At 38.1% G+C, this 15414-nt stretch overlaps 1 protein-coding gene across 1 annotated transcript; it reads right to left on the reverse strand.

Annotated features, from left to right (window-relative positions):
- Positions 1–6386: 6386 nt before the first annotated feature.
- On the reverse strand, positions 6387–11203 carry LOC141627187 (uncharacterized). Its single transcript, XM_074440600.1, has 7 exons — positions 11141–11203; positions 9954–10083; positions 8200–9526; positions 7995–8078; positions 7758–7886; positions 7381–7574; positions 6387–6876 (listed from the first exon to the last, which is right to left on the reverse strand). The coding sequence occupies exons 2-7, from the start codon at positions 10074–10076 to the stop codon at positions 6610–6612; spliced, it is 2124 nt and encodes a 707-aa protein (XP_074296701.1). The 5' UTR covers positions 10077–10083; positions 11141–11203; the 3' UTR covers positions 6387–6609.
- Between the last annotated feature and the right edge of the window lie 4211 nt (positions 11204–15414).

Genomic DNA, 15414 nt, shown 5'->3' on the forward strand with positions numbered 1-15414 from the left:
TATATATGCTAGCAATGACTGATTATTTCAAGTGTATTGAAGCAGAAGCATTCCCTGAAATAAAAGAAGGACATGTGATCTCCTTCATCAAGAGAAATATCATTCACCAGTTCGATATTCCTTCAAAAATCATATGTGACAACGGGTCGCAGTTTGTGTCTGACAATTCAGAAGGTTTTTGCGCAAGGTGGAACATAACTTTGAAAAAGTCTGCACCCAGAAATCCTCAATCAAATGGACAAGCTGAGTCTAGCAACAAAATTGTTATTGAAAATTTGAGGAAAAAGTTGCACGAACTAGGGGCAAATGGGCAGACAAACTCCCTTTAGTCCTGTGGGCTGATAAAACTACCCCGAAGGTGGCAACAGGACCGACACCATTTAGCATGGTGTTCAGTCCAGAAGCAGTAATACCATCAGAGGTTCTGGTGCCTACCCACAGGTATGGATGCCAGACAGAAGATGAGAATCACGTAGAAATGGCCAGGAACCTCGACACTGTGGACGAATTAAGAACGAGCACATACATACGCCTAGCTTCATACAAGCAGACAGTAGCCAGGTCGTATAATAAGAACGTGAAAGTCGGGCTCCTGGAGGTAGGGGACCTGGTACTTCGGAAGGTCTTCCAGAACACCAAAAATCACAAAGCAGGCAAATTCGCCTATAAGTGGGAAGGCCCATATCAGGTGGAAAGTGTAGTTGGCCATGGAGCATACAGGTTAATGACAATGCAAGGCCAACTCATACACAAACCATGGAACATTCTCCACCTGAAGAAGTACTATACCTGACAAGGTGTGGGAGCTTAGTGTACAGAGGACACTTCAGCAGTCCATGAAAAAAAAATTGTGTGAGTAGGATACTAGATTTATGTCTTTTTAAATTATCAGTTTTATTTAGCTTTTTAAACAAATTAGTTCTTTTAATATGTCAAGAGAGTGTGTTCTGGAGCCTCTTGGATCTAGACTGTGCTCTGGCACCCCACGCGATGGAACCAGGTACTCTACACTCCTTTGGCTAAGTCTTATTAGTCATGGAAGAAAACGAGCTCTAACTCTCATTGCTTATCTGGTCTTAGTGCAGCAAGAGGCTTCCTCCTAGTAACATGCGGGGTGACAGGCACACGAAAGGGAACTGGCCAGTCAGCTCAAAGCTCACCAGCCTCCCCTGAAACACCCTCAAGGCCAGGTATCTACTCAAACATTGTTTATTTCAAGTGTACACTCTTAAATGCATGCATGCAACGTCCCAAATGACTTTAAACTTGTCCTACGAACTATAAAGTAATGCCCCAGTTGGCTAACTCACTTAAAACGCCCCAGTTGGCTAATATCACTCAAAACGCCCCAACTGGCTGAGTCTCTAATAACCTCTCACCAGCAGGACCTTGCTTGGTACCTCTCACATACATGTTGTGACCACTTGCAGCAAACGTAACCACCTGTGATGCACATACACAAGCACTCCCACCCACCAGGTAGGTGTAGTCAAAACTTATCCATGCACGCTGACATGCAAACAACAACAGATGTAGCCTGCTATCAGGCACAAAATATCACTAGTAATTACCTGCCACCAGGCAGGAAACACTTGTTCAAAATATTGCCTGCCACCAGACAGACAAGGAAAGACAACACATTGTCTAACAAATTACAACTTACGCCACATAGGGCTAAAGTCTCGAAACAAAATAAAACTTAAGTGTTTAAAGCAAGGGAGGGGGAAGCTACACCAGCTCTGCTCTCTCTTCAGCAGCTTTCTCCACATTTTCTGCTTGCTGACTCTGCTCTACAGGTTCCATCTCTGGCTGAACAGCAGCTGCAACCACCTCCTCAGAAGTTGAAAAGGCCTTCTCAGCAAATTCAGCAGCTGAGGCATCTTCAGCCTCCACCATATGAACCTCAGCAGCTTGTTCAGGAACCAGAGGGTAGTTGACTTTGCCAGTTTATGGAATCAGGCCACTCATATCCGGAGGAACCGAGAATTCTTCATGAAGTAGCCTCCTTTCTTCAGCCACATTCCGGAAAGTGTGTTGCCCATCAGCGTACGCCTGCATGGCGTTGATCCTGCCAGTCCATGCAGCATAGATGGCCACATTGAAAGCCAGATCAGAGAGCTCTTTGATCCTGGCCTCATCTCTGGTCAGGTTCTCAGATAACGTTTGGCACACCTCCTGAACATGTAAAAGTTGCTCAGCATCTGCACGGGCCTGCTTCCTCAGCTTAATAATCAGCCCCCTTGCCTCAGTCACCTGCCCCTTCAGCGTGGTACATTCCTCAGTCAGTTTATTATTCTTAGAGCTGGTAGCGGCACTCTCTGTACGAGACCTCTTCACCACCAGACGAGTATGGAGCATACGTTGAAACATCTGCAGGCAGGGGAAGACAATAGATAAGGAATGGGGTCCCGGAATTGGATATCAACACCAGTAAAGGCAAATGCATTTAGGAAGTTGAGGGTATGTACCATGAAAGCATCAACACAGCCTATGTCGATAGAGTCCTCTAGGACCAGCTCGTCAAAATTTCTACGACTAACTGGAAGTAGGAAATGTTCCATCAAAGGCCAGTAGGGAGCATGGTCAGGGTCCCCGAATGCCATCGGAACCCGGATACGATAGCTCTCCTCTCCAACGGAAGAAGCAAGGATAAAATCTGGTTCCAGCCTGGAAAGCGGGGTAGCCTCCAGGGCTTGGGGTGCAGGGCGAGGCGTAGCCCGAGTGCCAGCACGAGGAGTCATTTGGGGAGCAGGGGATTCAGTTGCCCTTCTCTTGGAAGTAGAAGTAGAAAAGATGCCTACAACCCTTTTCCTGGCGTTATCAACCAGGGAGTTGATAGAGTCATATGGGGCACTGCCTGATTAAAGGAAGTAGCAGAAGTCAAATTTGCAGGTGTCATGAGCCTTAATGGTCACACCAACCCCAGATTCAGATGATAACTAAGAGGGATATAGATGACGGAGATACCTGATGACATGGATCTAGCAGAAGATGGGGTAGCAGTAGGGATAGCAGGGGCAAAACCAGCAAGAGGGGCAGGGAACTTCCTTTTTTCAGTAGGAATGGAGAGGAGCTTGGCAACGGACGCTTCCTCACTGTCAGGTCTACGGGACTGGACAGGCGATGCATGCAAAACAAAGGTAAGCACGTGAGCAAGGTGGGATTAAAACACGCACAAGAAACTTACTCTAAAGTCTAATCCAATCTTCAAAAGAGGTAATCAGTGGGAACGCCAAGAGAATCGCTCTTGACATAGAAGAACTTCTGGTACCAGTCCTTGTTTTTTGATCTGGAGGTGATGGTAAAGAAATTGTCATAGCCATCCCGCAGCCTGAAGGTGTATTGACCCTTGCCCAAGGAGCGACATTGAAACCGGTGGGCCAGGTCACCAAGACCTATTTTTGCCTCCAGCGCCTGGTTTAGGGCAAGAGAGGATAGCAGGATCATCCAGGCGTATGGATTCAATTGGGCGATGGCAAAACGGTTTGTAAAGATGAATTCTTGAATCATTGGTGGAAAAGGGAATTTCAATCCAATGGTGAATGGGTAGAGGTAAAGACAGACCCAGCCTCTGCGAAAAGCGTCGGCCTTTTGCCCCGGCAACGGAATATGAATTTCCACATCGTCGCCGAGACTGAGGAGATTTCTAATTAAGGGGAGGTCAGTGGTGGTAAGAATGGAGTCACAGTTGTGAGGGTGCTTCAAGATCCCCTAAGAGGGAAAGTCCTCATTGAGTTCAAGGTTGATCGGCGAAGAGGAAGAAGAAGCGGAATGACGAGAGTTCTTGCGCGCCATTTTTAAGAAGAAAGAAGTGAAAGAAGGTATTAAAGGAAAGCTATACCTGCGAAAATGGGGACAGCCGGAGTTGAAGAAGGATGAAGATGGAGGAATAAGGAAAGATTTTGAAAGGGTTTTTGGGATTTTGAAAACCGATGAAATGAGGAGAGAGAGAAGGGCGGCGGGAGTTTAAATGAGAGTTAATGTGAGTAATGATAGGGGGTTGGTTGGGGAAAGATTACATAGGAAGATACGGAGAATCTATTTTATGAACTTAGCAATTTCCCGTTCAACAGCTCGGAAGTGTGTTTCGCAAGAAATTGGGGGCAAATTGTTTGGGCCTAAAATCTCACATTAGGCCAGGGCAACAGAGGTTGGCTAGTGCCAGAATAGTCAGCGGACGGGTCATGGCCAACAGAGCAAAAGAAGAGCAGAAATAGGCAATATGGGTCCAACGGCCCACGATTGATGTCTTGAGGAGCAAGTTAGGAAACTCTAATAGGGTTGTGCACTATAAAAGCAAAGGAGTCATGAAGAAGGATCATAAAACATACAATACTCAAAGTTCCCAAATCGTAAAATAGCAATTAGCTGTTTAGCCTAATTGTAACCATGACCTATTTAATTGCTAGTGAAATCTTTGGTGGGATTCCGTCTCCCCCCGCGGTCGTTTCCCTTTAGGGTTTTCCGCGTCACCAAATCTTGTGTCTCTTTATTATTTGCATTCAATTTCTTTACATACGACGCATACAATCACATCAATCAACCGAACGCACAATCGATTATAGAATAAGCCTACTTTAACTCACCCTCAACTAAAAAGCGGTAAATTTACCAAAAACAAGTGCTTGCTCGATCCATGGTAAAGGTTGGGTCGAAACATAAAGGGCTCCACTATCATCCATACATTTTCTAGCGTACTTTGCTATCATGTAAGCGATAATATTGGTTCTCCTATCTTCGAAAGAAACTAGGCAAACTTGGAAGCGATCCTTTAGTGCTCTGCAATCATTTATCGAATTTACAAGCCGAGAAGGAGCAACATTGTCCAAGGAGATGAGTTTGGCAGCCTCTGCACAGTCAGTAGCAAGCGTGACATTGCTCCAACCCGCATCCAAGGAAAAAAGTAGGGCATTCCGTATAGCTAAGAGCTCAGCACATAACGAATCTTCAGTAAAGATAGTCTTCCATCCACCACCAACCCACAATCCATTTCGATCCCTCAAAAGGAACTCAATACCTTCATGAATAGAACACGAAACCCAGAAAGCATCCACATTGATTTTAACAATATTACTGTTAGGGGGAGTCCAAAAGAGGGTGCCCGACTGGTTACTAGGAGAAATACAGTGGTCTGTTTGACATGTGTTAATGTAATGATGGGCAAGATTTTTTATTAAGTGGCAAGTGTTAATAAAAGGGATAGAGCGCCTTTAGAATACCCACGCGTTACGCCTTTTCCATAAATGCCAAACGCCGAAAGAAAAAGGTAGTAGTCCAACTAGAAGAAGTCCCCTCCCTGGACTGAAGGTTACTAGCCAGCCAGACGATATTACTGTTGTAAAACCCCGTCGGGGTGTCAAAAAATTCCCACACTTGGTGGGCTCGGACATTGTCTCCCAAAACATGAATTGCATCCTCATTTTTAGAGGGGCAAAAGGGGCATCTGTGTACCTCATGTTTCACTTTGCAGCACCATATAGTCATATTACTCATATACTCTGATTTCTCTAACCAGACGATTCCGTTCCATCTACAAAAATGTTAAAATGTATTGGTGTCCATCTCAGTTGGTTAACCTGCTAGAATTAGGTTGATCAATCAGAGGCGTATCCAAGGGGGTGCAGTGGCTGCAGCTGCATGCTCCAATATAAATAAAATGAAGTGTAGACTTAGAATATCTTTGTACTAGTGTCTCAGCGGTAGACTTTTTATACTGTGGATCTGAACATCCTGGGTTCGAATCTTCTACCAGCCAATTTATTTATGCATGTATATATTGCCTCTTAGACCTTTGTGCTACGTTTTGCATTTAAGATGCACCACGCCACCACCTTAAATATAAACAAAGACAATTAATTATTTTAGTATTTGTTCTTCAAAAGTTTATGTTAAGAATATATTTTGTACGGTAATTATTGCTTGAGACGATCTCATTGTATAAAATGACCAACTCATTTATTAGTAGTAAATGATTAGATTTTTTACAAAAATATACCATTTCACGGTAGGAGACCGTCTTATATATCATTTGTGTATAAATATAATTAATTTCGTTTGGACTAAAATTAATGGCGGGATGCGTTGAAATTTTGCACCCCCTTCGTCGGATTTCTAGATACGCCACTGCGATCAATATGGCAGGTCACCTTCCGGAAGGACAAGGACCCAATCATTTTATTCGACGCACAGACCGACTTCTAATTCGGGATTTTTACATTATCTTGCTTCCTATCTTATTTCATGTCGGTAATAAAGGACTAATCATGTACTCCGTATTAATCGGTCCAAAATCTTTTAGCATGTCTCACCATTTCACAAACAGAATTCCTACAGATATACAGAGTAACTCTATAAGTCATACAACTTAGTAAGATGCTCAGGACATGAACTGATAACACAAATGTCTTTAAATTTCTTAGATAACTTAAATTTAAAGATGATAGTATACTACAGCGCGTGTTCACTAAGTTTCAACTAATTACATTCTACGAATAATTAGCAATAAGATAACTCGCCTACGTCAAGATACCAAGTTCCGAAAGTCACCGGTAGAATTAGGTTTATGGAAGTAATATAAGTGCCTAGGTTAATCAAGGCATAAGAAGGCATCTAATCTTGGCTAAGATAGTCAATCTGAACATTGCATGTGTTTTCCAAACTGTCTTCGAGAGTGAAACTACATTGATCGCTACGTCCAATGTAGTTAGCTTTCATAAATGATTTCCACCCGCTTGCCAGAACCTGCAACCCATATGGGCGGTGGTAAATAACAGGCCAAAGTCGCTTATGGGGATCCCGAAGAAACAATAGCTGCTGATTAAACTTTATAGTTGATTTAGTTGTCACGAAAGCCACAGGTAACGGCTCAGGCAGCTCCTGCATTTAGCATATCAGAAAAGAGAACAAATTAAAGATTTTGTAAAGATCAGGTGGGGAAAAAAGTGGTTTTTGTAGGGAACTTGTTGAAATCTTCCCGTGAAGGTGAGATAATTGAAGTATACTGGACATATAAGTAACAAGGTATACGGCACAATACATAATGTCATGTCAAATGTTTCAGAATAGTACAACAACACTACACTATTCTCTTAAGGCTCTTACTGACAGTACACCACGGCGTGGCGAGTGGAATGTACACAATCTTACTTTGCTGTTGGAAACACACAAAAAAAGAGACTTTCTGGATAATTTAGTATGGAGATTGCATCGGGAATTGTATGGCCGATGCTCTCTCTTATTGTAAGAACTGCAGAAATGGTAGTGTTTTGGCTCCAATCGGAAATTAAATAAAAAATTTATGGTGCAATGACAAGTTGGCAAAAAATATAAAAGAATCAGAATCATAATAATGGCAATAGGGTTGTCGGGAAAAAAACATACGAGGTAATCTTGGCTGTCTGAGCATATAACTTTGACAGCAGTTGCAGATGCATCACATTCTACTGGTTCTAACTTGACAATTTTGTTCACACTCTCTTCAATTTTCACCGTGTTCTTGGTCGCATGCCCACAAAGGTCTTGTTTGAACTCTTTGAACTTGCTGGATTCTTGCTTGATGTGTATTATATTATTGCCTAATCACAATAGAACATGATCAGCCTACGATATTTGAAACAATTTTGTTATTATTTTCCTGGCTTATTTGCTTTGATTTGCTAGTAAGCTACCCATCATTGCCACATAGGAATTACATAAGTTTTTGTTTTCTTGTCTCATCTAAGTTGCGCAAAGGCAATAGGAAAACAACAAGTAGCTACCTTCAAGATCTCCGTAATTCTGCTCACTGACAGAAGAACTAGCACCAAGAAAACTTTGATCCTTTGTATGACCACAGACTTTTTGTTGGTACGACCTAGTTTCCTGATTGTTTAGCATCAAATTCTGACCTGCACCAGATAACTAATTCAACATACAACAACTTGCATAAATGGAAACTACTTAGAAACTACTTCAAGACCAATAGTACAATTAAAGGATACAGAAAAGTGGATTACAAGAGCCTGAAACAGCTGACAATTCAGCGGTTTTCGGAAATATAAAGTTCAAAGGCATGATTGTGTCAGCAGGCAAGTCGACATCTGAGAGAGACAGCAAGAAGGGAGATAAACAACAGTGGAAAGTTACAAAATGACAGGAATATGCAAATCTTCTTGAGAATACTTATTAGAATAAGTGTATAAATAAAGTTCATGAACTAACCTGACGCTTCTATTTTGGTTTTTCTTTCTGTGATTTGGCAGCGCGGAAAATTGATCAAAGCAGCTTCACTCTCAGCATTCTGATAGTGGTCAGGCTCTTGATACTGTAGATTTTCATGAAGTTGACATTTATTACTTGCATTTGCATATTCATTTTCAGGCATCTCAAAGGTAGACTTATTAAGTATATAGTCTTTCACGTCGTCTCTGTTAATGGTTGTCTTTTTGTCTGTAATCTCAGTGACAGTATTCTCAGATGTCCCTGGTCCTAGCAGGAGCGATCCACCGCTTCTTTTAGCACCAGCTTCATTTTCAGGCATCTCAAAGGCAGACTTATTAAGAATATAGTCTTTCACAGTGTCTCTGTTAATGGTTGTCTTTTTCTCTGCAATTTCAGTGACAGTATTTTCAGATGTGCCTGATCCTAGCAGGAGGGGTCCACCGCTTCTACCAGCACCAGCTTCATTTTCAGGTAAGTCATAGACGGGAAAGTCTAGTAGATAGTTTGTTTCATCTTCCTTGTCAATTGTTGATAACTTGCCAGGCATCTCGAAGACCGACAGTTCAAATAGACACTTCCGATCATCTTCTACGGTAAAATTTTCGTCTCGGGTAGTCATGAAGCAAGGCTCCACGAGACTCTCATCTAGCTGGACCACATTGGGCCTACTTTTATCTCGGTTAGTCATGGTACATGGGTCCACCAGAGCTTCGGGGACTGGAATCATTTTAGGCCTCTTTTTTTCTCTGTTAACCATAGAGCATGACTCGATATGAGTCTCAGCCACTGAGATCCCATTGAGCATATTCTTGTCTCTGTTAGTCCTGAAGCTCGACTCCATTACAGGTTCAGGGAAGCTCGACTCCACCATAGGTTCAGAGACCGGAAACACTATGGGCCTGTCTTTTACAACATGAACATTTTTGGGCCTTGGGGTGACATCGATGTTTGGTCCAGGAAAAGCATAAGAGCTCTTATGCCTTTTTGGAGCTGATTGTTCATGGAAGGATTGGGAAGGGCGTTTCTTAGGAAGAGAAGTTTTAGTAGCTTCAGTTCTATTTTTGTTCATCCCAGTGACCTTCTTTTGACACCCACTTCTACCATAAATTTCAACAAGAAAACGCGAGTTACCGACATGACAAAACACCAGCAAATCACACCTCTCAATGTTGTGATCTAAGGCAAAGTTACGCCAGCCTTTTTGAAAGGCAAGAGCGCCTTCCACGTCAGACAAAAGGACATCCCAAGTTCGCCTGTTAGAATCCTCAAGGGTCATCTTTCTTCCCTCCAATGACTTAAGTTTTTTTGCGAATATAGGAGGCAAAACCTGAAATCAGATAAAACTATTAATCTAATACTACAAATTTAGTGTTGCAATATATACATGATGCAGTAAAAGTATGAAAATGAATTTGTACAGCCTGGTGCTACAGAAATATGTGCCGTCGTCATACTATTAACATATACGCCCTCCGTCTCAAGCACTTGTTACAATTGATTGGGATGAAGGGAGTATTTATTACATTAATAAAATATAAAGGGCTGAGAAATTAACGTAATACGGTAATAGATAGTATTGTGGTACTGAAACAAACCCAGCGGGTCTGATTCATAAGAATATACTCCGTATGAAAGTGTATATTGTCTAAATGTACCCAATAGTATCTCAAATGACCGAATAACGACAAAGTTCAACCAGATAATAATTAAAGACTTCCGTCTAAAAGGGGAAAACTGGGCTTTTACGATCATACCAGGAGTTTATCGAACGTCTCAGCAAACATGATTTTGAAAAATGAACAAATATCATGTTTTTTCCTATGCATTAGGAAACAGTTTCGGCAGCAAGTAGAACAAGCATCCCCCTTGGAGTACATCTCCGCCCTTGTAAGAAGTTAGTTTACATCAGTAGGGGAATCAAGCTTGCTAAAATATTACAGACAGGGTTAGGTCACAGATACAACTATACAAGATACTCCCTTTTTCTCAATCATCTATTTGCGTTTGACTAATTATCCCTCGCAAAGAATAAAAAAGTTAAACAAACGATTAGGATGAACGAAGTACTATATGGCAGCTATACCAACATATAGGCATATACAGTACCAGGTAGCAGAAAGCTCAAAGCTTATCTACATTCTGCATGCTTTAGGACTTCCAAACATGATACAAACAGATAATGTATCAGAACCCCCGTCAAATTATTGGAAAAATATATGAGTATTGTGTCAAATTGAAGTATTAAGTCCTATTAATTTAACATATACTACAACTTACATAATGATCATTTGTATAAAATTACATGGAACATTGTCAAATACTTTCTACAACACAATGTAATCATACAACAGTCATGAGAATGACAGTATGAAATAGGTTGGTTTTCGGCTCAAATTGACTTTCAACAGTAGTATTCAAAAGAACAAGAAAAACCCATCATGGATCTGTCCATTAACACAATCTAGATGTACAACATTCCTAACCCTATGAATTCAACATAAAGTTAAAATCAACAAAAAAATTGTCCCTTCCACCAAAAAAAAGACAAAAATTCCCAAAAGAATGGCATAATTTACCATGGATTTGCTTTGCATAAAACCCTAATTTCCAAAACTTACAAGTTACAAAGATACTTTAAAATATGGCAATTTTTACAGTTCTTCAGTATAATTCAAGTTACACATGACCTTAATATAAAGGTGACCGTTACAACTTTTAATATTCGACCGTTATGACTTTCAATAATACCTTTACTTTTAATTTCAAGCTCCCATACTTCCCAACAACATGAACCAACATAAAAATTAACCAAAATAGCTGTAAAAGTGCATGAATCACACACATAAAAGCACAAGACAAACATGGTTGCTGCAAAACCTTAAAATACTGAAAAAAAAAAAAAGATAAAAGATAAAAGGATAAAAGAAAGGGAGAAATTTACCTTACAAGGTAAAAAAACAGTGGAGTAAGAAAGTGATGTTCAAAAGTAATGCTGAAATGCAGATGAAAAGAATTTTGTTTCTATTATTGGAAGTTTTTCAACTAAACTAGTACCATGCGTTTAAGTTACCACAAATTCTGATTTGTGACCGACGTTATCCGTCACAAATGAGAGACGGGGCGAATAGGTACCATATTACTTATGGCCGGATAGTACAAATGCTAGTGGATTTTGTGTTTAATATCTATCTATCTATATTATTAAAGTAAGCTTTTTTCGAGCGATTATAGATATCCCAACTTTTGGAAACTACCTAAAATAATTTTTTAATAAAAACATATCTAAAGAAAATTGCAAAAGATAAGATTGATAATATATTTGAAGGGAAAATATTTTATCACTTCATTGTCATAAACCAATCATACGATAAGTATAGAGACAATCAACTTCTATTACCATGTAAAATTTAAATCACATCCAAACACCTTTGATAACTATCGTCTAAAGAATGCAAAATATTTGGTGTACATAAACCGTACCCCGCAAAGGATCACTTCCTATTAACCTCCTTTGAATGCCCCATCCCCATAAATTTATTTTGCAGTATATTCATCGCATTAATTTTGTGAACCTGACACACTTTTATCCTATGAGATCTAATTTTGTGCTTTTTATTTTTATTTTACTGGAAACAACATAGGAAAGTCATTTGGAGACGAGGAATTGATTCATTGCAACGTCAACAATAAAATTACGACGGACTCGATAATACGGATTATATCTTACTATGATAATAGTGATATTAATGGTATGTCAGTAACTAACCTCCTTATTTTGATTTTTGTATCAATGTATGGGGTATAAAGTTGCATAATGACTTAGTTATTAATATTATAAATTTTTTATTTGAACACGGGTATTGCGTGAATCAAGTTTTCTACAAACCACAACTACATCATTGTGGTTTAAGACCATTATAAAGTCACTGTTAATTACTTAATTTACATATAAAGAGAAATATAGTATAACATTATTGTAATATTGTGTAAACTAATGATGATTTCAACCGCGAAAGTTGCATGGCATTATTCCATCATCTAGAGCATATAATTAGTGTGTAGCTTTATTGTTTTTATTGTTCTTTTGCTTCTTTAGAAATTTAGTTTGTATGAAGACTTTAGATATATTCAATACAAAATATACACGATAGGAAAGAATTCAACTAAGAAAAATAAAAGTTAAAGATCATTGAAAGGGAAGGGATTATTTCATTAGCAGATAATATCATCTACGAAATTTGATTAGAGTGATAATTGAGGATATGAAACTCTTACTCATCAAATCACATATTCTCCACTCTGAAAACTTCGACAAATTCCTCACATAATTATAAAGTTTTTTTTACAAAAATACTTAAAAAAGTGTGATGTTTTCTGAAAGATTATTAGTCTATTATATAAATTCAATATAATTGAACAAACTCCGATTTTCCGAGCGATGGTGAGCTTCCAAATTTTCATAGACTCTTTCAAGTGATATTAGGGACTTCAACTCTTGCAAACTACCCAAAATTAATTAAAAATTTAATCAAGATAATTTAAAAAAATCTACCATGTCATGTATCATTTTATGAGATTAACACTAAGCAAACATAATTAATGTGTATATAATTTCATTTCCTCCATGTTTACCAATACCCTAATTAGTCTCCATGTTTGACAGAGCAAGAATTCATGATTACTTGAACCGAGTTGAACATAGATAGAGAACAGTAGACTTGCTTTTGGATAAAGTATCTATAAAAATAAGTGTAGTTTACGATTCAATTGATTTATTTTTGTTTAGCTAACGACATAATTTTTTTGATTGAGTTCTATGCTATTTAGACAATGTCCACATAGATGTAGACTTTTGATTTTATGTTTTAATTTTTTCTAGGTTAGTTTGCGATATACTTTGTAATTATAATAATATAGTCCTATGTGCAAGACAACGATAGTAGACCACAAATATACAAGTTCTGCGAGAAAATATTCGTGGTTGAAGACATATCTAATTTGGTGATGATAGTTGTTGTAAACAAAACAGTTATTGTGCATGCATGTGATTATTACGGTGATTAAAGGATGTATTCAATTAATTATTAACTCGTAATACTCCCTCCTATTCACTGTTTTCTTCCCTATTTCCTTAAACGCATTATTCAGGTTTTCTTCCCCTTTTTTATTTTGGAAATTTTTACTCTTATTTTATTCATTCATTTCTCCTATCACCAAACCCCACCTAACTTTTACTCTTATTTTATTCATCCCTCTCTCCTATCACCAAACCTCACCCAACTCACAATTCCTTATTTAATTCCTAATTATTCATTCCTCTCTCCAATCCACAAACCTCACCATCTTCCTTTATTTATTCTTTAATCATCTCCTAAAATCTTGTGTCCACATCAAAGGAGAAGAAAACCTTGAATAGGAGGGAGTATCTTTTTATTTAGTCTTTCTCAAAATAAATGATGGTACAAGCTCTCATGCACATTATTTCATTAAATAAATAATAATAAAATTGGTAAGATATTAGTATTATTGATAGAATAGAAATTAGAATTTTTTTCAAGTTAATTCAAGTTTAATTAAGTTAGGCTATGTTTGGCAAAATTAGCTGAAATGTAGCTGAAACCTGATAAGGTACCTGAAACCTGAAAAGGTACCTGAAACCTGAAAAGGTAGCTGAAAATTAAGAGCTGATAAGGTAGCTGATTTTTGTTAAAACTGTTTGGAAAGTAGCTGAAATGGTAGCTGATATTTAACAAAATGACGTAAAAAGACATGGTTGATTATTGCTATCATTATGTTTTTACTATTATCCTTGTGTTATTGTCGTTGACGTTGTTAGTAATAAAGTCATAATGGAGTTTTTTCAATATATTTGCATAAGTCTTTAACATGTTTCAAAGCGAATGAGAACAATAATTAATATATCACGATTAGGTAAAAAAAATAATTCAAACAATATATCATCGAAAATGAATTTTATGGATATAAAATTAGTTCTCTATTAAACTCATACACACAAAATAATAATTAAGTTTCACCCCAAATTAACTAGATAACCCAACTATAATTTCCATTGGGGTTTCTATTCATAACTAGATAATTAATGGAGCCAATTCAATCAATTCAAGCTAAATTAATGAAAAAGAAACAAACGAAGATACCTCTATCCGTAGAAGAAAGTTGAAGCGTTTACGGTGAGTCGGTGACGGAGCAATCAGGCGCTCGACTTTTGCGTTTTGAAGAACTTGGTGAACGGCTGTGTGTTTATTTTTGAGAAAGTCTAATGAGTTTTTTTTTTTAATTGAGGTCATTAAAATTCGGGGGCAAAATAGGTAGATAAAAATGAATCAATGCACGATTTCGAAATGCTACATGAGGTAGCATTTCATTTCGTACCTTTTTAGTCAAATAAGGTAGTTGCCAAACACACTAAAAAAATAAGGTACATTTTTTTTTTGCAAAAAGCTACTTGAAAATCAGTGCTGACGAAGTGCGCTGCCAAACGGAGCCGAAACCTGAAAAGGTAACTGATAAGGTAGCTGAAAATTAGGAACTGATAAGGTAGTTGATTATATAAAAATTTTTTTGGCAAACTAACTGAAAAGGTAACTGATTTTGATGAAATGACGTAAAAGGATATGATAATTATTTAATAGTATATAGATTTAAAGGGTGAAAACGAAAAATCAAACCAAATCAGGTACCTGAAATCTCAAATGCTACTCTAGTAGCATTTCATTTCAGGTAGCTTATTTGGTTAAATAAGCTACTTGCCAAACGCTTACAAAAAAAATAAGGTACCTGAAATTTTGGTCAAATAAGCTACTTTGACCAAATCAGGTACCTGAAATATCTTGCCAAACGGAGCCTTAAATTAAATTAAAGTTAGATTTATTGATTTGACTTTGACTGAAAATATAAATTCTTATAGTTTAAAGTATGATTTAATAAAAAAAGCTCACTTTTTTAATTAATTTTATTGTCAGTCTCAACAAAAACTTAAGCGAGAGAACATCATTTATAAACCCGTGCATCGCACGGGCATTAAATCTAGTATAATATTATAGTGGGGGACATTAGGGTACATTGCATTTAATGCACAAATGCATGAAAAACACCACCAAATCATCCTTTATTCTTTACGTCAAACACCCATCAAACAAACCTGACTTCTCCATCAACCCTACATACACCCCATGCTCAATATTTCAAATTTTA

This window comes from Silene latifolia, chromosome Y (assembly GCF_048544455.1).
Source record: "Silene latifolia isolate original U9 population chromosome Y, ASM4854445v1, whole genome shotgun sequence".
Classification (NCBI taxonomy): Eukaryota; Viridiplantae; Streptophyta; class Magnoliopsida; order Caryophyllales; family Caryophyllaceae; genus Silene; species Silene latifolia.

Excerpts from the sequence above, each read along its gene's own strand:
- LOC141627187 (XM_074440600.1), bottom strand. The coding sequence starts at position 10,076 with ATGTACTCCAAGGGGGATGCTTGTTCTACTTGCTGCCGAAACTGTTTC. Across the intron at positions 9,527-9,953 it reads AGACGTTCGATAAACTCCTG|GTTTTGCCTCCTATATTCGC; the intron begins GTATGATCGTAA and ends ATCTGATTTCAG. Across the intron at positions 7,887-7,994 it reads GTCAGCTGTTTCAGGCTCTT|GTCAGAATTTGATGCTAAAC; the intron begins GTAATCCACTTT and ends TATCTGGTGCAG.